This window comes from Staurois parvus, unplaced genomic scaffold, assembly GCF_062004578.1.
Source record: "Staurois parvus isolate SC_StPar_1 unplaced genomic scaffold, SC_StPar_1.0 ptg001475l, whole genome shotgun sequence".
NCBI classification, from domain to species: domain Eukaryota; kingdom Metazoa; phylum Chordata; class Amphibia; order Anura; family Ranidae; genus Staurois; species Staurois parvus.
Genome location: NW_028319271.1, coordinates 42,846 through 70,001, shown reverse-complemented (window position 1 = coordinate 70,001; position 27,156 = coordinate 42,846). Strand labels below are relative to the sequence as shown.

Genomic DNA, 27,156 nt, shown 5'->3' with positions numbered 1-27,156 from the left:
CCCGCCATTTGTAAACGCTATAACTTTCACGTAAACCAATTAATTTACATGTATTGTGTTTTTTTTTTAGCAAAGACATGTCGCAGAATGCATTTTGGCTGCAATTTATGACTAAATTTGATTTTTGCATTTTTTTTTTACTGGACATGTTTTATAGGAAAAAGTCTAAAATATTGTTTTTTTTCCCTCAAAATTGTCATCCTTTTTTTTTATAGCGCAAAAAATAAAAACCGCACAGGCGATCAAATACCACCAAAAGAAAGCTCAATTTGTGGGGAAAAAAAGGCTGTAAATTTCATTTATGTACCGTATTGCATGACCGCGCAATTGTCCGTTAAACTAGCGCAGCGCTGTATAGCAGAAAAATGGTGTAAATTGCAGTATCTACACCATAGTTTGTAGACGCTATAACTTCCACACAAAGCAATCAATATACACTTATTGGGATTTTTTTTTACCAAAAACATGGAGCAGAATACATTTTGGCCTAAATTTATAACCAACTTTGAGTTTACTATATATTTTTTATAGCTGAAAGTAAAAAATATTGTTTTTCTTCAAAATTTTTGGCTTTTTTTGTTTATAGCGTGAAAACTAAAAAGCGCACAGGTGATCAAATACCACCGAAAGAAAGCTCTATTTGTGTGAAAAAAAAGGACGTAAATTTTGTTTGGGTGCAGCATTGCATGACCGCGCAATTATCAGCTGAATTAGTGCAGCGCCGAGTAGCAAAAAGAGGCGTGGTCAGGAAGGGGGGTAAATCCTCAGGAGGGCGAGGGGTTAAAAAAAAACGACTGTAAGCTCAACTGCCTGTAAACGACGATGTGTACATGGACATGAAAACATTAGGGAGAGTTCAGGGGCTGCTGGAAAAAACGCAGGAAAGGTCCTAAACGTGAGTTTATCAGCTGCAGTGTACATGAAGCCTAAAACAGCCATTCTAAACTACAGTACATGGGCCCTAACTAGTTACCAAGTTAGGGCCCATGTACACTGCAGCTGATAAACTCGCGTTCAGGAGCTGCTGAGCGTTTTTTTCAGCAGCCCCTGAACTCTCCCTAATGTTTTCCTACGTGTCCGTGTACACATCGTCATTTATAGGCAGTTGAGTTTACAGTCGTCTTTTTTGTTTTTTACGCATCAAACTTGCATTCAGGAGTAGATTTTATCGGCGTTTCAAATGACAAAACGCTTGTAAACGCGGTTAAACGCGTTTAGAAGCGTTTTTTAACTGTTCCATATCCAGATGCTGTCCGGAGCCTTTTTTCCCGCATGAGAAATGCATGCAAAGCGTTTTCCATGTATTCAAATGGACCCGGTACACCAGCGCAGTCAGTTTCAGGTTTTGCGTGAAAGAAAAAATGGTAGAACGCGCCGCATTATGTTCATGATGGGATCCATATTGAATACAACCAGAAAAGACAGGTCATCTCAACACATACTGCGCTCTCTGCTTCTGCTCTCTCTATTTCTCTCAAAATGTCTGAAAGAGTAAATTTTTTACTGTTTTTCAGTGCATTCTGGGCATTTGGGAAGGTCTCCTGATGTTATCTTTAAAAGAACGCTTCGAAACGCAAATGCGCATAAACGCGGCTAAACTGATGTGTTTTTAACCTGCGTTTTCCAGCAGTTTCCATCGTTCAGAAGAGTTTTCCAAACGCCCCGTGTACATGGAGCTTTTAGTCTGGCTGAAAAAAAAGACAAAAGTCCTTCCAGTTCAACCATTAAAAAAAAAACTTATAATCCTCCACCCACAGTTGATCCAGAAGAAAAAAAACCCATCAAAGCACGATCCAATTTGCTCCTGCAGGGGATAGAATTTCTTCTGATTTCCTCCAGAGGTTACGAGGGGTTCCTTGAGATGTAGCGGATTGACCTCGTGCCTGCATAGTTCCAGGGCCCACCCCCAGGACACGACACTGACTATCTTTTTGGCTGTCTGTAAGGGGGGGGTAATCTAGCCACCAATATAAGGGGCATTTTTATCACTTCTAGCAGGGGGTCCCTGAGACCTGAAAAAGGGTATTTTTGTAGTCACTGTAAAAACCTCTCTGAGTTCATTGAAGAACGGGCAGCAGAGTGGCTAAGCGGTTAGAACCTCCGCCTTTAGCATCACTTTAACCAGTTCCTGACCACGCTGTGGCTACAAGATGGCTACAGTGCGGTCGGCTAGTTCTGGGAGGGCATCCATGGATGTCCCCCTCAGACCCACACCCCCCACTCGCCCCCTGGGGAGCGCACCGTGCAAGATCTGACCTTCGGACACAGCTGATCACATGTCCAAGTAAAGGGCCAACCAGAGCCACCTTTTTCCATGTGGCCAGCTGTGTCCAATCACAGTATAAAAAGGAAATGCCGGTTATTGGCAGTCCTCTCCACGCACTGACAGCGTGTGCGGAGAGGAGAGCTGGTAATTGGCATTTCTAAGGGGGACATCTACACTGACCATCAGTGCACTGATTATCAGTGTAGCCTCATCAGTGCAGTCCATAGTGCCCATCAGTGCTGGCTGTCAGTGCCCATACGTGCTGCCTATCAATTCAATGCCGTGCAGCCTCATCAGTGCAGCCCATCAGTGCAGCCCATCAGTGCAGCCTCATCAGTGTAGCCCATCAGAGTCAATCAGTGCAGCCTCATAAGTGTAGCCCATCAGAGTCAATCAGTGCTGCCTATCACTGCCCCTCAGTGCTGCCTATCAATGCCGCCTATCAGTGCCCCTCAGTGCTGCCTATCAATGCTGCCTATCAGTGCCCCTCAGTGCTGCCTATCAATGCCGCCTATCAGTGCCCCTCAGTGCTGTCTATCAATGTCGCCTATCAGTGCCCCTCAGTGCTGCCTATCAATGCCCCTCAGTGCTGCCTATCAATGCCGCCTATCAGTGCCCCTCAGTGCTGCCTATCAATGCCGCCTATCAGTGCCCCTCAGTGCTGCCTATCAATGCCGCCTATCAGTGCCCCTCAGTGCTGCCTATCAATGCCGCCTATCAGTGCCCCTCAGTACTGCCTATCAATGCCGCCTATCAGTGCCCCTCAGTGCTGCCTATCAATGCCGCCTATCAGTGCCCCTCAGTGCTGCCTATCAATGCCGCCTATCAGTGCCCCTCAGTACTGCCTATCAATGCCGCCTATCTGTGCCCCTCAGTGCTGCCTATCAATGCCACCTATCAGTGCCTCTCAGTGCTGCCTATCAGTGCCCATCAGTGCAAGCCCATCAGTGCAGCCCATCAGAGCCAATCAGTAAAGGAGAAAAATCACTTCTTTACAAAACTTTATAACAAAAACCAAGAAAAACTTTTTTTTTTTTTCATTCGTTTAGCAAAAAATAAAACCGCCAATGGTGATTAAATACCAGCAAAAGTAAGTTCTATTTGCTTCAACAAATGCTAATTTCGTTTAGGTAGTGTTGCATGACTGCACAATTGTCATTAAAAGTGCAACAGCGCTGAAAGCTAAAAATTGGCCTGGGCACGAAGGCGGGAAAAGTGCCCGGTAGGCAAGTGGCCAATTGGGCTTTAAAACGGCATTATGTTCACCAAACAAAGCCCAGTGTGAACATAGTACAGAAATATGTACAGAAACTAAAAACATGAAACAAAAAAACATTTTTCCTCCATTCCACATCACAGGTGCCTTTGCCGGCTACGACACGACATCCCAGCTTCTTCCATTTACAAAATGTATGCAGCCAGTAGAGCTTGAAAAACGTCCTCCGGCTCCCGGGGCACTGCGCTGTCGGCAGACATGGCGGCTACAATGAGCGGGCACGGAGCCAGCGCACAGATCACATTAGCCAAGCGCAGCGGATGTGCATTCCTATATACAACTAACTACAGGTGACTGGAGATCCAAGCCGGGGGCTGAGCTGGCAGCACAAATATCGCACGCTACAGCAGCAAACACCCCGCGGTTTGGAGGTCCGGTCGCAAATATGTCTGGCGGTTCGCCAATCACGTTATGAAGTCGTTGGGGGAATCGGTCCGGTCGGGTACCTTCAGGCTGCAGGCCAGCTCCATCAGCTTTTTCGCATTGTCTTCGGAACGATAGCGCTTTGGGAGCTGGACCCGGAAGAATTTCAGAGCACCTTCAAAGTCGGTGAGCAGCAGGTCGTCCTTGGAGGTCTGAGGAGACAAAATGCGGCAGCATCAGTGGTGTCCACGTAAAGGAAGATAAAAACACGAAACATACGGAAATGTATCTACAAAGTTCTACAAATACAAGTTTAACCTCTTTCCGGCCATACAGGAGCACTGCCAATGCGGGTGGACGTTTGTAAACGTCCCCACTGATCCATTGCTTGTGCGCGCTCCCTGGGCGATCGGTGCTCGCTGTGTCCGGAGGAACACAGATCGCTATATTGGACCTCTGTGTGAGGTCCCGATTCATGTGATCCATGATTAGCCAATCAGTCATCACATGAATATAGTAAACATGATGTCACTTCCTGACATCAATGCTTACTACTTGTGAAATCTGTGAATGATCACAGAGGTCACATGGTACAGGGCCATTCACAAGAGCCCTGTACCATGTGATAAGCTGTGACCAATCATAGCTCGCACAGTATTTCTCAATGGCTGAAGAAGAAGAAATGGTTGTGAAATCTGTGAATGATCACAGAGGTCACATGGTACAAGGCCATTCACAACAGCCCTGTACCATGTGATAAGCTGTGACCAATCACAGCTTGCACAGTATTTTTCAATGGCTGAAGAAGAAATGGTTGTGAAATATGTGAATGATCACAGAGGTCACATGGTACACGGTTATTGACAACAGCCCTGTACCATGTGATAAGCTGTGACCAATCACAGCTCGCACAGTATTTCTCAATGGCTGAAGAAGAAATGGTTGTGAAATCTGTGAATGATCACAGAGGTCACATGACACACGGTTATTCAATACAGCACTGTACCATGTGATAAGCTGTGACCAATCATAGCTTGCACAGTATTTCTCAATGGCTGAAGAAGAAATGGTTGTGAAATCTGTGAATGATCACAGAGGTCACATGGTACAAGGCCATTCACAACAGCCCTGTACCATGTGATAAGCTGTGACCAATTACAGCTCGCACAGTATTTCTCAATGGCTGAAGAAGAAATGGTTGTGAAATCTGTGAATGATCACGAAGGTCACATGGTACACGGTTATTCTCAACAGCACTGTACGATGTGACAAGCTGTGACCAATCACAGCTTGCACAGTATTTCTCAATGGCTGAAGAAGAAATGGTTGTGAAATCTGTGAATGATCACAGAGGTCACATGGTACAAGGCCATTCACAACAGCCCTGTACCATGTGATAAGCTGTGACCAATCACAGCTTGCACAGTATTTCTCAATAGCTGAAGAAGAAGAAATGGTTGTGAAATCTGTCACTGATCACAGAGGTCACATGGTACAAGGCCATTCACAACAGACCTGTACCAAGTGATAAGCTGTGACCAATCACAGCTTGCACAGTATTTCTCAATGGCTGAAGAAGAAATGGTTGTGAAATATGTGAATGATCACAAAGGTCACATGGAACATGGTTATTCACAACAGCCCTGTACCATGGTGACCCTGTACTGATAGGGTGACAGTATGTAAAAAGAAAAAAAAAACAAAAAAACCATAAATAACATTAAAAAAAAATAAACGTAAAAAAAAATTTTATAAATTAATTTTTTTTTTGCTTTTTTTTTTTAAGTAAAAATTAGCTGAATACATTTTGGCCAAGATTATGAATAAAGATTTATTTGCAAAATTGTATAAGAAAAAAACTTTTTTTTCCAAATTTTTGGTCTTTATCATTTATATAGTTCAGTGGGGCCTTACCGCAACGATATGCCATGCATGTGATTCCGGTTGTGTGGCATTGCAAGAGCCCTTATATCGCCACCTGATTTAACTCTGCGGACGGGTAGCCAGGGAGTGGTAAAAACAGGCAGCTGATCCGCAGTTTTAAGCCCCCACCCGGTCACAATACACATGCCACGACTGCGATGATTTTACATTTTTAGGTTTTGGTGATTATATTGTTGTGCTGATTGCTGTTCTCCTTGCTGGAGAAGAAACTGAACTTGCAGATGCCAGAATCGCCCTGCTTCTACTTTACCCATGTTTTTAATCTGTGCCTTGTCCACTTAATTATCATTAACAGTCATGAAGTGGTCTGATTAGAGGGATCAAAACCCTTCTCCTCCATCAAGATGGCCACCTCCATGGCAGCGTAGGTCAGTAACAGGAAAAAGATCAGTTGCAGGCAATACTAGTCAAGTCCAACTCACTGCTCTTCTTGTTTGAAAGGAAGCTATACCTGAGGATCTGCAATGCAAGAATCTCCATGCTTCTACTATACTCATTTTGTGGAAGTGTGCTTAACCAACCTCTTTACTGCTACCCCGCCAGTCATGTGGTTGGTAACTGACTTGAGGAATCAAAACCCTGCTCCCCTATCAAGACGACCACCTCCACACAGAGAGAGTGCAGAACAAGGCACTGTAAGTCAGTCAGAGGGAAATGATCAGTTCCAGGGAAAAACAAGCAATACTCTTGGTTAAGTCCTCCAATTGTACTGTTTGCTGTTCTCCTTGCTGGAGAGAAGGCTGGACCTGAGGATCTGCAGTGCAAGAATCTCCATGCTCCTACTTTACTCATTTTATGACTCTGTGTTTTCTCCACCTCTTCATCAATATCCCGCCAGTCTTGAGGTGGGCAGTTCTAACATGAGGAAGCAAAACCCTTCTCTAGTATCAAGATGGCCACCTCCACACAGAGTGCAGAACAAGGCATAGCAGGAAAAGGAACAGTTGCAGGCAATACCTGTGGCTAAGTCCTACTACTGTATTGCTTACTGTTCTCTTTGCTGGAGAGGAAGCTGTACCTGAGGACCTACCATACAAGGATCTCCCTGCTTCTGCTTTACTCATCCTACGGACCTATGCTTACTTCACCTCTCCACCTCTAATGTTCTGCCACCATTCTCCCCGCTTCTGCTTAACTCATCCTGTGGATCTGTTCTTCCTTCACCTCTCCTTCTGCTTCTCTAATTTTCTGCCACCATTCATCAGGTTGCCAGCAGCTGTGAAGCAAAGCCCTGCCTCTACCAAATAGGCCATCTTTACACAAAAACAAGGCGCGGTAGGTCAATAACTGGATCACAAGCAATACTGGTGGCTAAGTCCTACTACTGTGCTGCTCACTGTTCTCCTTACTGGAGAGAAAGCTGTATCTGAGAACAGATAGGCTCTCCCTGCATCCACTTCACTCTATGGATCTGTGCCTAAGCACCCTTCTTCTTTAGCCTCCTAGCTGAATATCTGCAGTGCAAGATCATCTAATGCACTGCTAGTCTCAGGAGGTTTGGAATGAGATTTGGTGATGCCAGTACTGTGCTGTTCTCGTTTCTCCTTGCTGGAGAGGAAGCTGTACCTGAGGACCTACCATGCAAGGATATCCCTGCTTCTACTTTACTCATCCTACGGATCTGTGCTTCCTTCACCTCTCTTTCTGCTTCTCGAATATTCTGCCACCTTTCATCAGATCACCAGCAGCTCTGAAGCAAAAGCCCTGCCTCTACCAAACTGGCCACCTCCACACAAAAAACAAATCCCATGACGCACTGCAAGACTCTGAAAGCCACAGGCATGGCTCCCAGAGGCAGAGGTGGGATAGGATTTGTAGTTTCAGCACAGCCAAGGTTACCCGTCCTCGCAGTAGACTAAAGGAGGACAATCTTGTGAACTGTCAGGAAGGTAAACCATATATTAGAATGGCTCATATGAACTGAAAACAGCAGAAATGATTCACTCACCTTTAACAAGCCCAAGGCGACATTAAAGATGACACTTATTCCCTGTAAAAAAGATAAAGACCAATTAAAATAACATACGGAAATAAAGGCACATATATATATATATATATATATATATATAAATATAAACATACACATATATAAATATATATACATACATATATATATATATAAAAATAAATATATATAAACAAATATATATATATATATATATATATAAAAATAGATATATATATATATAAATAAATATATACATAAATAAATAAATATATATATATAAATATATACATAAATAAATATATACATAAATATATATATATATAAATAAATATATAAATATATATATAAATATATATATATATATTAGAGATGAGCGAATCGAAGTATCCGAAGTGGAATTCGAGTCGAATTTCGGAAAAATTTCGATTCGTGCCGAATCCGAAAAACAGCCTAATTCGGACGCGCGAATCGAAATTTTTCCGAAAATGGCGGCTGACATGTGCGGCGACGGAGCGGGGATGTCGGGGAAGGCGCGCAGACAAGGCGCGCTGCCCCATAATGCATTCCTCAACGACATGTGATCGCATCAGCCAATCAGCAGCCAGCCAGCCAGCACTGTGTAATGGTCGAGGTATATATAGCGGCCATTTTGGAAATCTTCATTTGCCTGCAGTCATTGAACAGAGGCAGACCGCTCTGTACTAGGGACAGGGACAGAGTTAGGGCCACAGAAACGAGAATTGGGGACAGAGAGAAGTTACTTAGGGACAGAGAACCATTACTCAGGGACACAGACTTGTTAATGAGGGCCACAGAATCGTTATTTAGGGACAAAGAAACGCTAGTTAGGGCCACAGAATTCATACTCAGGGACAGACAGAATTGTTACTCAGTGCCAGAGAATTGTTACTTAGGGCCACAGAAACGTTATTAGGGCCACAGAATTTTTACTCAGGGACAGACAGAATTGTTACTGAGTGCCAGAGAATTGTTACTCAGGGACAGACAGAATTGTTACTGAGTGCCAGAGAATTCTTACTCAGGGCCACAGAATTCATTCTCAGGGACAGACAGAATTGTTACTCAGGGACAGACAGAATTGTTACTGAGTGCCAGAGAATTGTTACTCAGGGACAGACAGAATTGTTACTGAGTGCCAGAGAATTGTTACTCAGGGACAGACAGAATTGTTACTGAGTGCCAGAGAATTGTTACTCTCACAGACACAAAATTGTTACTTGCACAGACACAGAATTGTTACTTGCACAGACACACAATTGTTACTCAGGGCCACAGAATTCATACTCAGGGACAGACAGAATTGTTACTGAGTGCCAGAGAATTCTTACTCAGGGCCACAGAATTCATACTCAGGGACAGACAGAATTGTTACTCAGGGACAGACAGAATTGTTACTGAGTGCCAGAGAATTGTTACTCAGGGACAGACAGAATTGTTACTGAGTGCCAGAGAATTGTTACTCTCACAGACACAAAATTGTTACTTGCACAGACACAGAATTGTTACTTGCACAGACACACAATTGTTACTCAGGGCCACAGAATTCATACTCAGGGACAGACAGAATTGTTACTGAGTGCCAGAGAATTGTTACTCAGGGACAGACAGAATTGTTACTGAGTGCCAGAGAATTGTTACTCTCACAGACACAAAATTGTTACTTGCACAGACACAGAATTGTTACTCGCACAGAGACAGAATTGTTACTCAGGGCCACAGAATTCATACTCAGGGACAGACAGAATTGTTACTGAGTGCCAGAGAATTGTTACTCAGGGAAGACAGAATTGTTACTGAGTGCCATAGAATTGTTACTCAGGGACAGACAGAATTGTTACTGAGTGCCAGAGAATTGTTACTCTCACAGACACAAAATTGTTACTTGCACAGACACAGAATTGTTACTCGCACAGAGACAGAATTGTTACTCAGGGCCACAGAATTCATACTCAGGGACAGACAGAATTGTTACTGAGTGCCAGAGAATTGTTACTCAGGGACAGACAGAATTGTTACTGAGTGCCAGAGAATTGTTACTCTCACAGACACAAAATTGTTACTTGCACAGACACAGAATTGTTACTTGCACAGACACACAATTGTTACTGAGTGCCAGAGAATTGTTACTCAGGGACAGACAGAATTGTTACTGAGTGCCAGAGAATTGTTACTCAGGGACAGACAGAATTGTTACTGAGTGCCAGAGAATTGTTACTCAGGGACAGACAGAATTGTTACTGAGTGCCAGAGAATTGTTACTCTCACAGACACAAAATTGTTACTTGCACAGACACAGAATTGTTACTCGCACAGAGACAGAATTGTTACTCAGGGCCACAGAATTCATACTCAGGGACAGACAGAATTGTTACTGAGTGCCAGAGAATTGTTACTCAGGGACAGACAGAATTGTTACTGAGTGCCAGAGAATTGTTACTCTCACAGACACAAAATTGTTACTTGCACAGACACAGAATTGTTACTTGCACAGACACACAATTGTTACTGAGTGCCAGAGAATTGTTACTCAGGGACAGACAGAATTGTTACTGAGTGCCAGAGAATTGTTACTCAGGGACAGACAGAATTGTTACTGAGTGCCAGAGAATTGTTACTCTCACAGACACAAAATTGTTACTTGCACAGACACAGAATTGTTACTCGCACAGAGACAGAATTGTTACTCAGGGCCACAGAATTCATACTCAGGGACAGACAGAATTGTTACTGAGTGCCAGAGAATTGTTACTCAGGGAAGACAGAATTGTTACTGAGTGCCATAGAATTGTTACTCAGGGACAGACAGAATTGTTACTGAGTGCCAGAGAATTGTTACTCTCACAGACACAAAATTGTTACTTGCACAGACACAGAATTGTTACTCGCACAGAGACAGAATTGTTACTCAGGGCCACAGAATTCATACTCAGGGACAGACAGAATTGTTACTGAGTGCCAGAGAATTGTTACTCAGGGACAGACAGAATTGTTACTGAGTGCCAGAGAATTGTTACTCTCACAGACACAAAATTGTTACTTGCACAGACACAGAATTGTTACTTGCACAGACACACAATTGTTACTGAGTGCCAGAGAATTGTTACTCAGGGACAGACAGAATTGTTACTGAGTGCCAGAGAATTGTTACTCAGGGACAGACAGAATTGTTACTGAGTGCCAGAGAATTGTTACTCAGGGACAGACAGAATTGTTACTGAGTGCCAGAGAATTGTTACTCTCACAGACACAAAATTGTTACTTGCACAGACACAGAATTGTTACTCGCACAGAGACAGAATTGTTACTCAGGGCCACAGAATTCATACTCAGGGACAGACAGAATTGTTACTGAGTGCCAGAGAATTGTTACTCAGGGACAGACAGAATTGTTACTGAGTGCCAGAGAATTGTTACTCTCACAGACACAAAATTGTTACTTGCACAGACACAGAATTGTTACTTGCACAGACACACAATTGTTACTGAGTGCCAGAGAATTGTTACTCAGGGACAGACAGAATTGTTACTGAGTGCCAGAGAATTGTTACTCAGGGACAGACAGAATTGTTACTGAGTGCCAGAGAATTGTTACTCAGGGACAGACAGAATTGTTACTGAGTGCCAGAGAATTGTTACTCTCACAGACACAAAATTGTTACTTGCACAGACACAGAATTGTTACTCGCACAGAGACAGAATTGTTACTCAGGGCCACAGAATTCATACTCAGGGACAGACAGAATTGTTACTGAGTGCCAGAGAATTGTTACTCAGGGACAGACAGAATTGTTACTGAGTGCCAGAGAATTGTTACTCTCACAGACACAAAATTGTTACTTGCACAGACACAGAATTGTTACTTGCACAGACACACAATTGTTACTCAGGGCCACAGAATTCATACTCAGGGACAGACAGAATTGTTACTGAGTGCCAGAGAATTCTTACTCAGGGCCACAGAATTCATACTCAGGGACAGACAGAATTGTTACTCAGGGACAGACAGAATTGTTACTGAGTGCCAGAGAATTGTTACTCAGGGACAGACAGAATTGTTACTGAGTGCCAGAGAATTGTTACTCTCACAGACACAAAATTGTTACTTGCACAGACACAGAATTGTTACTTGCACAGACACACAATTGTTACTCAGGGCCACAGAATTCATACTCAGGGACAGACAGAATTGTTACTGAGTGCCAGAGAATTGTTACTCAGGGACACCTAATCGTTGAATTAAATAGTATGTCAGACAACATGCAGAGGAGTGGCAGAGGAGGCAATGTTTTAGGAGCGAGCAGACGTGGCAGCAGAGGAAGGGGTCGAGGCAGCAGTATTCGCAGCCAGAGGCCAGTGCTCCCGGTGTCATCCAGCGGTCGTGTCTCCACCGACAACCCTGCCGTCATTGATTGGTTGGCTCGGTCGTCTTCCTCTTCCCAGGTCACCTCTGACACCTACAGCCAACGGTCGGTGGGTACGTCAGACACAACCGTTAGTTGGCATGGCCCGGGACCAAGCCCACTGAAATCACGTGTCCTCTACCTGCCCCTGTCCTTTGCTGTTCCCTCACCAAGCGAAGTATCGCATGCTGTGGGCTCAGCCCCACTGTACAGTGAGGAAGAGCTAACAGAGGGCGGTCAGGAACGGGGGGAGACATCGGCCTTTTCAGCAGCCAAGCGAACAAGTACTGGCGAGGAGAGTGGCTCGGTAGCCGGTCTAGAGACAGGTCTGTCTCCTGACCCAGACGCAGCCGAGGGGGCTAGTAGTGAGGCGGAGACCCTACTTGATGATGAGGAGGTTGATCGCACTTGGCAGCCTCGTCGTCATCAGGCAATTTCTTCCGCATCATCAGGAGAAGAGGGTGGCAGCTTGGCAGCGAGCAAAACAGTCGGTGGGTTGCCCAGGAGACAGCAGCAGGGTCGCATCAGTGTCAGTGGAGCCAAACGTCCACGGAGTAGAGCACCAGCTCCACTGCAGCCTACCACCACGGCCAGTAGTGGTGCCGGTGCGCACGGAGGAAGTAGCAGTCAGCCAGTGAAGAGTAGCGGGGGCAAAGTTTCCTACTCGGTGGTGTGGCAATTTTTCCTCAAGCCGCCCGAGGAAGTAAACGTAGCCGTATGTCGACTATGTGGCCAGAAATGCAAGCGTGGCCAGGGGGCCCATGTTGGGACTACAGCGTTGCGTCAGCATATGCAGCGTCACCATTCGGTGGCCTGGGAAAACCGTGATAAACATACGGCGGTTCTGCCTGCCCCAGCCCCCGCTCCATCACCCGCTCCGTTACTTGCTCCGTCACCCGACGTCGTCAATCGCCCTCTATCAGCCAGTCAAGGCTCCAACACCTCTGCTGAGGGGAGTTGTCGCTCATTGGCATCTTCCGCTCGTTCAGATGCTCCTTCTCCTGCTACTCCTCTTCTCGGATTCCGTCAACAGTCTTTCTTGGAATCCGTATCCAAGAGACAACAGTTTGCGAGCACGCACCCGACGGTGCAAAAGCTGAACGTCCTCCTGTCCAAGTTGCTGGTGCTGCAGTCCCTCCCTTTCCAACTGGTGGACTCAGCACCTTTCCGAGAAATGATGGCTTGTGCCGCGCCGCGGTGGAGAGTGCCAAGCCGTCATTTCTTTGCCCAAAAGGCAGTGCCAGCCCTGCATTCACATGTAGAAGAGATGGTGGGCCAGTCTTTGAGCATGTCGGTCTCTGCCAAAGTGCACGGCAGCGCCGACGTGTGGAGCTGTAACTACGGTCAGGGACAGTACATGTCATTTACGGCCCACTGGGTGAACGTGGTGCCGGCACAGCCGCACCAGCAACTTGGACAGGTCACGACGCTTTTGCCTCCACGTTTGCACGTCCTTGGTCCAGCAAGCATGTCCGCCTCTACCACCTCTTTTTCCGCCGTGTCCTCAGCCGCCACCCCCGTGCCAAGTCCCATTACCCGACCGGCATATCACATGTGCAGGGCGCAACGGTGTCACGCTGTGCTGCACCTGGTATGCCTTGGCGAACGTAGTCACACAGGGGAGGAACTGCTGAGTGTAATGAACAGAGAAATCGACAGATGGCTGTCTCCGCGCAAACTAAAAATCGGAACCATGTTGACTGACAACGGAAAGAACATGGTGTCTGCTCTGCGTCAAGGAAGGTTGTGCCATGCGCCATGCATGGCTCACGTGTTCAATCTGGTTGTCAAGCGGTTCCTAAAATCCACCATCCCACTGCAAGACATCCTTAAAATGTCACGTAAACTGTGCATGCATTTCAGCCATTCCTACACCGCAAAGAACACCCTCATTGAGCTGCAGCGGCAGAACGGAATTCCACAGCATCGCCTGATCTGCGACGTTGCAACAAGGTGGAATTCAACCCTACACATGTTAGACCGCCTTTACGAGCAGCGAAAGGCCATCACCGATTTCCTGATGTTACAAGCGGATAAAGGTACTCCCCTGTGTAACTTAGATGTCAGCCATTGGCAGCTCATGCGTGACACCTGCCGCTTGCTCAGGCCCTTTGAGGAGGCCACGCTATTCGTGAGTCGGCAGGACTATGGGATGAACGACGTCATTCCTCTGTTGCACGTCCTGGAACAAATGCTGTTAACAATGGCTGGTCAGGGTGCGGTAGACGTGGCGCACAGATCTCAACGCCACATGACCCCTGTGGGGGCAGGACAGGAAGAAGAGGAGGAGGTAGAGGAGGACATTTGTGCTCAGGAATTATTGAGTGAAATGGGTGGTTTTTCCACTCAGCGGACAGGAGTGGAGGAGCAGGAGCATCTGGTAGAGGAGGAGGAGGAGGAGACAGAGGACCCAGACGCACCGTGGCAGTATGCTGTGGAGATGGAGGCAGGGAGTCCCTCGCATTCCTTGGCACAAATGGCCCATAGCATGCTCGGTTGCTTGCGTAGCGACAGCCGAATAATAACCATCAGACAGAGGGATGACTTTTGGCTGTCCACCTTGTTGGACCCTCGCTACCGGTCCAAAATGGTGGCCTTTTTCACACCTGCTGAGAGGGAGGCCAAAATTACGTACTATAAAAACCACCTATGTAGTCAGTTGGTCTCTGCCTTTGTGCGCCAACGTCCATCCTCAGACACTGTGGGCCCTGTGCGCTCGCGTTCCGCTGGCATGGCAGCAGGGGAGGGGTGGGGTGGTAGGAGCAGTGGCAGCTCCACCAGCAGCGGCTGCCTCAGTCTGCAGTCGATGATGAGTAGCTTTCTTCACCAGCGCAGTGAGGAAACTACTAACCAGCCGCAGCAGCAGCAGCAGCATCAGGTGGACCTGGAGCAGGAGCTCAAACAACAGGCTTGGGCCTACTTGGACAGCACCCTGCCAACCGAGGTAGACAATCCCCTTGACTACTGGGCAACGAAACTTGACCTTTGGCCCCAACTAGCTGAATTTGCCCTTGAAAGGCTGTCATGCCCGGCCAGTAGCGTGGCATCGGAGCGCGTGTTTAGTGCGGCAGGAGGTATTGTAACTCCGCGGAGGACACGACTGTCCACCCAAAGTGTGGAGAGACTCACGTTTGTGAAAATGAATCAGGCGTGGATTAGTCTGGATTTCAAACCACCAGTTCCTGACACAACTGACTAAATCCGCCATGAATCATGCCTCAAACATGTGCCACTTTCAGGTCTCCTCACACTGCTGGTGTGTTGAATTTTTTGACATAGGGTGCTGGCAGATTACGGGCCTCCTATAGCTGCTGCCAGGCCCCTAATCTGCCATAGGCCCCTATATACCGCCTCCTCCTGCTGCTGCCAGGTCCAGAGTCTCTCATGGGTCCCTGTACGGCCTCCCATTGCTGCTGTCTCCATCGCCACACTCTGCTGCCATGTGCCACTTTCAGGTCTCTTCACACTGCTGGTGTGTTAAATTTTTTGACATAGGGTGCAGGCAGATTACGGGCCTCACATAGCTGCTGCCAGGCCCCTAATCTGCCATGGGCCCCTATATACCGCCTCCTCATGCTGCTGCCAAGTCCAGAGTCTGTCATGGTCCCTGTACGGCCTCCCATTGCTGCTGTCTCCATCGCCACACTCTGCTGCCATGTGCCACTTTCAGGTCTCTTCACACTGCTGGTGTGTTAAATTTTTTGACATAGGGTGCAGGCAGATTACGGGCCTCACATAGCTGCTGCCAGGCCCCTAATCTGCCATGGGCCCCTATATACCACCTCCTCCTGCTGCTGCCAGGTCCAGAGTCTCTCATGGGTCCCTGTACGGCCTCCCATTGCTGCTGTCTCCATCGCCACACTCTGCTGCCATGTGCCACTTTCAGGTCTCTTCACACTGCTGGTGTGTTAAATTTTTTGACATAGGGTGCAGGCAGATTACGGGCCTCACATAGCTGCTGCCAGGCCCCTAATCTGCCATGGGCCCCTATATACCACCTCCTCCTGCTGCTGCCAGGTCCAGAGTCTCTCATGGGTCCCTGTACGGCCTCCCATTGCTGCTGTCTCCATCGCCACACTCTGCTGCCATGTGCCACTTTCAGGTCTCTTCACACTGCTGGTGTGTAAAATTTTTTGACATAGGGTGCTGCAAGATAACGGGCCTCACATAGCTGCTGCCAGGCCCCTAATCTGCCATGGGCCCCTATATACCGCCTCCTCATGCTGCTGCCAAGTCCAGAGTCTGTCATGGTCCCTGTACGGCCTCCCATTGCTGCTGTCTCCATCGCCACACTCTGCTGCCATGTGCCACTTTCAGGTCTCTTCACACTGCTGGTGTGTTAAATTTTTTGACATAGGGTGCAGGCAGATTACGGGCCTCACATAGCTGCTGCCAGGCCCCTAATCTGCCATGGGCCCCTATATACCGCCTCCTCCTGCTGCTGCCAGGTCCAGAGTCTCTCATGGGTCCCTGTACGGCCTCCCATTGCTGCTGTCTCCATCGCCACACTCTGCTGCCATGTGCCACTTTCAGGTCTCTTCACACTGCTGGTGTGTTAAATTTTTTGACATAGGGTGCAGGCAGATTACGGGCCTCACATAGCTGCTGCCAGGCCCCTAATCTGCCATGGGCCCCTATATACCACCTCCTCCTGCTGCTGCCAGGTCCAGAGTCTCTCATGGGTCCCTGTACGGCCTCCCATTGCTGCTGTCTCCATCGCCACACTCTGCTGCCATGTGCCACTTTCAGGTCTCTTCACACTGCTGGTGTGTTAAATTTTTTGACATAGGGTGCAGGCAGATTACGGGCCTCACATAGCTGCTGCCAGGCCCCTAATCTGCCATGGGCCCCTATATACCACCTCCTCCTGCTGCTGCCAGGTCCAGAGTCTCTCATGGGTCCCTGTACGGCCTCCCATTGCTGCTGTCTCCATCGCCACACTCTGCTGCCATGTGCCACTTTCAGGTCTCTTCACACTGCTGGTGTGTAAAATTTTTTGACATAGGGTGCTGCAAGATAACGGGCCTCACATAGCTGCTGCCAGGCCCCTAATCTGCCATGGGCCCCTATATACCGCCTCCTCATGCTGCTGCCAAGTCCAGAGTCTGTCATGGTCCCTGTACGGCCTCCCATTGCTGCTGTCTCCATCGCCACACTCTGCTGCCATGTGCCACTTTCAGGTCTCTTCACACTGCTGGTGTGTTAAATTTTTTGACATAGGGTGCAGGCAGATTACGGGCCTCACATAGCTGCTGCCAGGCCCCTAATCTGCCATGGGCCCCTATATACCGCCTCCTCCTGCTGCTGCCAGGTCCAGAGTCTCTCATGGGTCCCTGTACGGCCTCCCATTGCTGCTGTCTCCATCGCCACACTCTGCTGCCATGTGCCACTTTCAGGTCTCTTCACACTGCTGGTGTGTTAAATTTTTTGACATAGGGTGCAGGCAGATTACGGGCCTCACATAGCTGCTGCCAGGCCCCTAATCTGCCATGGGCCCCTATATACCGCCTCCTCCTGCTGCTGCCAGGTCCAGAGTCTCTCATGGGTCCCTGTACGGCCTCCCATTGCTGCTGTCTCCATCGCCACACTCTGCTGCCATGTGCCACTTTCAGGTCTCTTCACACTGCTGGTGTGTTAAATTTTTTGACATAGGGTGCAGGCAGATTACGGGCCTCACATAGCTGCTGCCAGGCCCCTAATCTGCCATGGGCCCCTATATACCACCTCCTCCTGCTGCTGCCAGGTCCAGAGTCTCTCATGGGTCCCTGTACGGCCTCCCATTGCTGCTGTCTCCATCGCCACACTCTGCTGCCATGTGCCACTTTCAGGTCTCTTCACACTGCTGGTGTGTTAAATTTTTTGACATAGGGTGCAGGCAGATTACGGGCCTCACATAGCTGCTGCCAGGCCCCTAATCTGCCATGGGCCCCTATATACCGCCTCCTCCTGCTGGTGCCAGGTCCAGAGTCTCTCATGGGTCCCTGTACGGCCTCCCATTGCTGCTGTCTCCATCGCCACACTCTGCTGCCATGTGCCACTTTCAGGTCTCTTCACACTGCTGGTGTGTTAAATTTTTTGACATAGGGTGCAGGCAGATTACGGGCCTCACATAGCTGCTGCCAGGCCCCTAATCTGCCATGGGCCCCTATATACCGCCTCCTCCTGCTGCTGCCAGGTCCAGAGTCTCTCATGGGTCCCTGTACGGCCTCCCATTGCTGCTGTCTCCATCGCCACACTCTGCTGCCATGTGCCACTTTCAGGTCTCTTCACACTGCTGGTGTGTTAAATTTTTTGACATAGGGTGCTGCAAGATAACGGGCCTCACATAGCTGCTGCCAGGCCCCTAATCTGCCATGGGCCCCTATATACCGCCTCCTCATGCTGCTGCCAAGTCCAGAGTCTGTCATGGTCCCTGTACGGCCTCCCATTGCTGCTGTCTCCATCGCCACACTCTGCTGCCATGTGCCACTTTCAGGTCTCTTCACACTGCTGGTGTGTTAAATTTTTTGACATAGGGTGCAGGCAGATTACGGGCCTCACATAGCTGCTGCCAGGCCCCTAATCTGCCATGGGCCCCTATATACCGCCTCCTCCTGCTGCTGCCAGGTCCAGAGTCTCTCATGGGTCCCTGTACGGCCTCCCATTGCTGCTGTCTCCATCGCCACACTCTGCTGCCATGTGCCACTTTCAGGTCTCTTCACACTGCTGGTGTGTTAAATTTTTTGACATAGGGTGCAGGCAGATTACGGGCCTCACATAGCTGCTGCCAGGCCCCTAATCTGCCATGGGCCCCTATATACCGCCTCCTCCTGCTGCTGCCAGGTCCAGAGTCTCTCATGGGTCCCTGTACGGCCTCCCATTGCTGCTGTCTCCATCGCCACACTCTGCTGCCATGTGCCACTTTCAGGTCTCTTCACACTGCTGGTGTGTTAAATTTTTTGACATAGGGTGCAGGCAGATTACGGGCCTCACATAGCTGCTGCCAGGCCCCTAATCTGCCATGGGCCCCTATATACCACCTCCTCCTGCTGCTGCCAGGTCCAGAGTCTCTCATGGGTCCCTGTACGGCCTCCCATTGCTGCTGTCTCCATCGCCACACTCTGCTGCCATGTGCCACTTTCAGGTCTCTTCACACTGCTGGTGTGTTAAATTTTTTGACATAGGGTGCAGGCAGATTACGGGCCTCACATAGCTGCTGCCAGGCCCCTAATCTGCCATGGGCCCCTATATACCGCCTCCTCCTGCTGGTGCCAGGTCCAGAGTCTCTCATGGGTCCCTGTACGGCCTCCCATTGCTGCTGTCTCCATCGCCACACTCTGCTGCCATGTGCCACTTTCAGGTCTCTTCACACTGCTGGTGTGTTAAATTTTTTGACATAGGGTGCAGGCAGATTACGGGCCTCACATAGCTGCTGCCAGGCCCCTAATCTGCCATGGGCCCCTATATACCGCCTCCTCCTGCTGCTGCCAGGTCCAGAGTCTCTCATGGGTCCCTGTACGGCCTCCCATTGCTGCTGTCTCCATCGCCACACTCTGCTGCCATGTGCCACTTTCAGGTCTCTTCACACTGCTGGTGTGTTAAATTTTTTGACATAGGGTGCTGCAAGATAACGGGCCTCACATAGCTGCTGCCAGGCCCCTAATCTGCCATGGGCCCCTATATACCGCCTCCTCATGCTGCTGCCAAGTCCAGAGTCTGTCATGGTCCCTGTACGGCCTCCCATTGCTGCTGTCTCCATCGCCACACTCTGCTGCCATGTGCCACTTTCAGGTCTCTTCACACTGCTGGTGTGTTAAATTTTTTGACATAGGGTGCAGGCAGATTACGGGCCTCACATAGCTGCTGCCAGGCCCCTAATCTGCCATGGGCCCCTATATACCACCTCCTCCTGCTGCTGCCAGGTCCAGAGTCTCTCATGGGTCCCTGTACGGCCTCCCATTGCTGCTGTCTCCATCGCCACACTCTGCTGCCATGTGCCACTTTCAGGTCTCTTCACACTGCTGGTGTGTTAAATTTTTTGACATAGGGTGCAGGCAGATTACGGGCCTCACATAGCTGCTGCCAGGCCCCTAATCTGCCATGGGCCCCTATATACCGCCTCCTCCTGCTGCTGCCAGGTCCAGAGTCTCTCATGGGTCCCTGTACGGCCTCCCATTGCTGCTGTCTCCATCGCCACACTCTGCTGCCATGTGCCACTTTCAGGTCTCTTCACACTGCTGGTGTGTAAAATTTTTTGACATAGGGTGCTGCAAGATAACGGGCCTCACATAGCTGCTGCCAGGCCCCTAATCTGCCATGGGCCCCTATATACCGCCTCCTCATGCTGCTGCCAAGTCCAGAGTCTGTCATGGTCCCTGTACGGCCTCCCATTGCTGCTGTCTCCATCGCCACACTCTGCTGCCATGTGCCACTTTCAGGTCTCTTCACACTGCTGGTGTGTTAAATTTTTTGACATAGGGTGCAGGCAGATTACGGGCCTCACATAGCTGCTGCCAGGCCCCTAATCTGCCATGGGCCCCTATATACCGCCTCCTCCTGCTGCTGCCAGGTCCAGAGTCTCTCATGGGTCCCTGTACGGCCTCCCATTGCTGCTGTCTCCATCGCCACACTCTGCTGCCATGTGCCACTTTCAGGTCTCTTCACACTGCTGGTGTGTTAAATTTTTTGACATAGGGTGCAGGCAGATTACGGGCCTCACATAGCTGCTGCCAGGCCCCTAATCTGCCATGGGCCCCTATATACCGCCTCCTCCTGCTGCTGCCAGGTCCAGAGTCTCTCATGGGTCCCTGTACGGCCTCCCATTGCTGCTGTCTCCATCGCCACACTCTGCTGCCATGTGCCACTTTCAGGTCTCTTCACACTGCTGGTGTGTTAAATTTTTTGACATAGGGTGCTGCAAGATAACGGGCCTCACATAGCTGCTGCCAGGCCCCTAATCTGCCATGGGCCCCTATATACCGCCTCCTCATGCTGCTGCCAAGTCCAGAGTCTGTCATGGTCCCTGTACGGCCTCCCATTGCTGCTGTCTCCATCGCCACACTCTGCTGCCATGTGCCACTTTCAGGTCTCTTCACACTGCTGGTGTGTTAAATTTTTTGACATAGGGTGCAGGCAGATTACGGGCCTCACATAGCTGCTGCCAGGCCCCTAATCTGCCATGGGCCCCTATATACCACCTCCTCCTGCTGCTGCCAGGTCCAGAGTCTCTCATGGGTCCCTGTACGGCCTCCCATTGCTGCTGTCTCCATCGCCACACTCTGCTGCCATGTGCCACTTTCAGGTCTCTTCACACTGCTGGTGTGTTAAATTTTTTGACATAGGGTGCTGCAAGATAACGGGCCTCACATAGCTGCTGCCAGGCCCCTAATCTGCCATGGGCCCCTATATACCGCCTCCTCATGCTGCTGCCAAGTCCAGAGTCTGTCATGGTCCCTGTACGGCCTCCCATTGCTGCTGTCTCCATCGCCACACTCTGCTGCCATGTGCCACTTTCAGGTCTCTTCACACTGCTGGTGTGTTAAATTTTTTGACATAGGGTGCTGGCAGATTACGGGCCTCCTATAGCTGCTGCCAGGCCCCTAATCTGCCATGGGCCCCTATATACCGCCTCCTCATGCTGCTGCCAAGTTCAGAGTCTGTCATGGGTCCCTGTACGGCCTCCCATTGCTGCTGTCTCCATCGCCACACTCTGCTGCCATGTGCCACTTTCAGGTCTCTTCACACTGCTGGTGTGTTAAATTTTTTGACATAGGGTGCAGGCAGATTACGGGCCTCACATAGCTGCTGCCAGGCCCCTAATCTGCCATGGGCCCCTATATACCGCCTCCTCCTGCTGCTGCCAGGTCCAGAGTCTCTCATGGGTCCCTGTACGGCCTCCCATTGCTGCTGTCTCCATCGCCACACTCTGCTGCCATGTGCCACTTTCAGGTCTCTTCACACTGCTGGTGTGTTAAATTTTTTGACATAGGGTGCAGGCAGATTACGGGCCTCACATAGCTGCTGCCAGGCCCCTAATCTGCCATGGGCCCCTATATACCGCCTCCTCCTGCTGCTGCCAGGTCCAGAGTCTCTCATGGGTCCCTGTACGGCCTCCCATTGCTGCTGTCTCCATCGCCACACTCTGCTGCCATGTGCCACTTTCAGGTCTCTTCACACTGCTGGTGTGTTAAATTTTTTGACATAGGGTGCTGCAAGATAACGGGCCTCACATAGCTGCTGCCAGGCCCCTAATCTGCCATGGGCCCCTATATACCGCCTCCTCATGCTGCTGCCAAGTCCAGAGTCTGTCATGGTCCCTGTACGGCCTCCCATTGCTGCTGTCTCCATCGCCACACTCTGCTGCCATGTGCCACTTTCAGGTCTCTTCACACTGCTGGTGTGTTAAATTTTTTGACATAGGGTGCAGGCAGATTACGGGCCTCACATAGCTGCTGCCAGGCCCCTAATCTGCCATGGGCCCCTATATACCACCTCCTCCTGCTGCTGCCAGGTCCAGAGTCTCTCATGGGTCCCTGTACGGCCTCCCATTGCTGCTGTCTCCATCGCCACACTCTGCTGCCATGTGCCACTTTCAGGTCTCTTCACACTGCTGGTGTGTTAAATTTTTTGACATAGGGTGCTGCAAGATAACGGGCCTCACATAGCTGCTGCCAGGCCCCTAATCTGCCATGGGCCCCTATATACCGCCTCCTCATGCTGCTGCCAAGTCCAGAGTCTGTCATGGTCCCTGTACGGCCTCCCATTGCTGCTGTCTCCATCGCCACACTCTGCTGCCATGTGCCACTTTCAGGTCTCTTCACACTGCTGGTGTGTTAAATTTTTTGACATAGGGTGCTGGCAGATTACGGGCCTCCTATAGCTGCTGCCAGGCCCCTAATCTGCCATGGGCCCCTATATACCGCCTCCTCATGCTGCTGCCAAGTTCAGAGTCTGTCATGGGTCCCTGTACGGCCTCCCATTGCTGCTGTCTCCATCGCCACACTCTGCTGCCATGTGCCACTTTCAGGTCTCTTCACACTGCTGGTGTGTTAAATTTTTTGACATAGGGTGCAGGCAGATTACGGGCCTCACATAGCTGCTGCCAGGCCCCTAATCTGCCATGGGCCCCTATATACCGCCTCCTCCTGCTGCTGCCAGGTCCAGAGTCTCTCATGGGTCCCTGTACGGCCTCCCATTGCTGCTGTCTCCATCGCCACACTCTGCTGCCATGTGCCACTTTCAGGTCTCTTCACACTGCTGGTGTGTTAAATTTTTTGACATAGGGTGCTGCAAGATAACGGGCCTCACATAGCTGCTGCCAGGCCCCTAATCTGCCATGGGCCCCTATATACCGCCTCCTCATGCTGCTGCCAAGTCCAGAGTCTGTCATGGTCCCTGTACGGCCTCCCATTGCTGCTGTCTCCATCGCCACACTCTGCTGCCATGTGCCACTTTCAGGTCTCTTCACACTGCTGGTGTGTTAAATTTTTTGACATAGGGTGCAGGCAGATTACGGGCCTCACATAGCTGCTGCCAGGCCCCTAATCTGCCATGGGCCCCTATATACCGCCTCCTCCTGCTGCTGCCAGGTCCAGAGTCTCTCATGGGTCCCTGTACGGCCTCCCATTGCTGCTGTCTCCATCGCCACACTCTGCTGCCATGTGCCACTTTCAGGTCTCTTCACACTGCTGGTGTGTTAAATTTTTTGACATAGGGTGCAGGCAGATTACGGGCCTCACATAGCTGCTGCCAGGCCCCTAATCTGCCATGGGCCCCTATATACCGCCTCCTCCTGCTGCTGCCAGGTCCAGAGTCTCTCATGGGTCCCTGTACGGCCTCCCATTGCTGCTGTCTCCATCGCCACACTCTGCTGCCATGTGCCACTTTCAGGTCTCTTCACACTGCTGGTGTGTTAAATTTTTTGACATAGGGTGCTGCAAGATAACGGGCCTCACATAGCTGCTGCCAGGCCCCTAATCTGCCATGGGCCCCTATATACCGCCTCCTCATGCTGCTGCCAAGTCCAGAGTCTGTCATGGTCCCTGTACGGCCTCCCATTGCTGCTGTCTCCATCGCCACACTCTGCTGCCATGTGCCACTTTCAGGTCTCTTCACACTGCTGGTGTGTTAAATTTTTTGACATAGGGTGCAGGCAGATTACGGGCCTCACATAGCTGCTGCCAGGCCCCTAATCTGCCATGGGCCCCTATATACCACCTCCTCCTGCTGCTGCCAGGTCCAGAGTCTCTCATGGGTCCCTGTACGGCCTCCCATTGCTGCTGTCTCCATCGCCACACTCTGCTGCCATGTGCCACTTTCAGGTCTCTTCACACTGCTGGTGTGTTAAATTTTTTGACATAGGGTGCTGCAAGATAACGGGCCTCACATAGCTGCTGCCAGGCCCCTAATCTGCCATGGGCCCCTATATACCGCCTCCTCATGCTGCTGCCAAGTCCAGAGTCTGTCATGGTCCCTGTACGGCCTCCCATTGCTGCTGTCTCCATCGCCACACTCTGCTGCCATGTGCCACTTTCAGGTCTCTTCACACTGCTGGTGTGTTAAATTTTTTGACATAGGGTGCTGGCAGATTACGGGCCTCCTATAGCTGCTGCCAGGCCCCTAATCTGCCATGGGCCCCTATATACCGCCTCCTCATGCTGCTGCCAAGTTCAGAGTCTGTCATGGGTCCCTGTACGGCCTCCCATTGCTGCTGTCTCCATCGCCACACTCTGCTGCCATGTGCCACTTTCAGGTCTCTTCACACTGCTGGTGTGTTAAATTTTTTGACATAGGGTGCAGGCAGATTACGGGCCTCACATAGCTGCTGCCAGGCCCCTAATCTGCCATGGGCCCCTATATACCGCCTCCTCCTGCTGCTGCCAGGTCCAGAGTCTCTCATGGGTCCCTGTACGGCCTCCCATTGCTGCTGTCTCCATCGCCACACTCTGCTGCCATGTGCCACTTTCAGGTCTCTTCACACTGCTGGTGTGTTAAATTTTTTGACATAGGGTGCAGGCAGATTACGGGCCTCACATAGCTGCTGCCAGGCCCCTAATCTGCCATGGGCCCCTATATACCGCCTCCTCCTGCTGCTGCCAGGTCCAGAGTCTCTCATGGGTCCCTGTACGGCCTCCCATTGCTGCTGTCTCCATCGCCACACTCTGCTGCCATGTGCCACTTTCAGGTCTCTTCACACTGCTGGTGTGTTAAATTTTTTGACATAGGGTGCTGCAAGATAACGGGCCTCACATAGCTGCTGCCAGGCCCCTAATCTGCCATGGGCCCCTATATACCGCCTCCTCATGCTGCTGCCAAGTCCAGAGTCTGTCATGGTCCCTGTACGGCCTCCCATTGCTGCTGTCTCCATCGCCACACTCTGCTGCCATGTGCCACTTTCAGGTCTCTTCACACTGCTGGTGTGTTAAATTTTTTGACATAGGGTGCAGGCAGATTACGGGCCTCACATAGCTGCTGCCAGGCCCCTAATCTGCCATGGGCCCCTATATACCACCTCCTCCTGCTGCTGCCAGGTCCAGAGTCTCTCATGGGTCCCTGTACGGCCTCCCATTGCTGCTGTCTCCATCGCCACACTCTGCTGCCATGTGCCACTTTCAGGTCTCTTCACACTGCTGGTGTGTTAAATTTTTTGACATAGGGTGCTGCAAGATAACGGGCCTCACATAGCTGCTGCCAGGCCCCTAATCTGCCATGGGCCCCTATATACCGCCTCCTCATGCTGCTGCCAAGTCCAGAGTCTGTCATGGTCCCTGTACGGCCTCCCATTGCTGCTGTCTCCATCGCCACACTCTGCTGCCATGTGCCACTTTCAGGTCTCTTCACACTGCTGGTGTGTTAAATTTTTTGACATAGGGTGCTGGCAGATTACGGGCCTCCTATAGCTGCTGCCAGGCCCCTAATCTGCCATGGGCCCCTATATACCGCCTCCTCATGCTGCTGCCAAGTTCAGAGTCTGTCATGGGTCCCTGTACGGCCTCCCATTGCTGCTGTCTCCATCGCCACACTCTGCTGCCATGTGCCACTTTCAGGTCTCTTCACACTGCTGGTGTGTTAAATTTTTTGACATAGGGTGCAGGCAGATTACGGGCCTCACATAGCTGCTGCCAGGCCCCTAATCTGCCATGGGCCCCTATATACCGCCTCCTCCTGCTGCTGCCAGGTCCAGAGTCTCTCATGGGTCCCTGTACGGCCTCCCATTGCTGCTGTCTCCATCGCCACACTCTGCTGCCATGTGCCACTTTCAGGTCTCTTCACACTGCTGGTGTGTTAAATTTTTTGACATAGGGTGCTGCAAGATAACGGGCCTCACATAGCTGCTGCCAGGCCCCTAATCTGCCATGGGCCCCTATATACCGCCTCCTCATGCTGCTGCCAAGTCCAGAGTCTGTCATGGTCCCTGTACGGCCTCCCATTGCTGCTGTCTCCATCGCCACACTCTGCTGCCATGTGCCACTTTCAGGTCTCTTCACACTGCTGGTGTGTTAAATTTTTTGACATAGGGTGCAGGCAGATTACGGGCCTCACATAGCTGCTGCCAGGCCCCTAATCTGCCATGGGCCCCTATATAACGCCTCCTCATGCTGCTGCCAAGTTCAGAGTCTGTCATGGGTCCCTGTACGGCCTCCCATTGCTGCTGTCTCCATCGCCACACTCTGCCATGTGCCACTTTCAGGTCTCCTCACACTGCTGGTGTGTTGAATTTTTTGACATAGGGTGCTGGCAGATTACGGGCCTCCTATAGCTGCTGCCAGGCCCCTAATCTGCCATAAGCCCCTATATACCGCCTCCTCATGCTGCTGCCAAGTCCAGAGTCTGTCATGGGTCCCTGTACGGCCTCCCATTGCTGCTGTCTCCATCGCCACACTCTGCCATGTGCCACTTTCAGGTCTCCTCACACACTGCTGGTGTGTTGAATTTTTTGACATAGGGTGCTGGCAGATTA

At 50.3% G+C, this 27,156-nt stretch overlaps 1 protein-coding gene across 1 annotated transcript in view; it reads right to left on the bottom strand.

Moving 5' to 3' along the window:
- Nucleotides 1-27,156, bottom strand: part of LOC149435793 (rab GTPase-activating protein 1) — a 107,639-nt gene that overhangs the window by 57,240 nt on the left and 23,243 nt on the right. Inside the window, exons 5-6 of the mRNA XM_089662429.1 lie at nt 7,798-7,839; nt 3,989-4,117 (exon numbers count right to left, since the gene is read on the bottom strand). Coding sequence (XP_089518555.1) covers nt 3,989-4,117; nt 7,798-7,839 — 171 coding nt within the window. The remainder of the gene's footprint in view (nt 1-3,988; nt 4,118-7,797; nt 7,840-27,156) is intronic.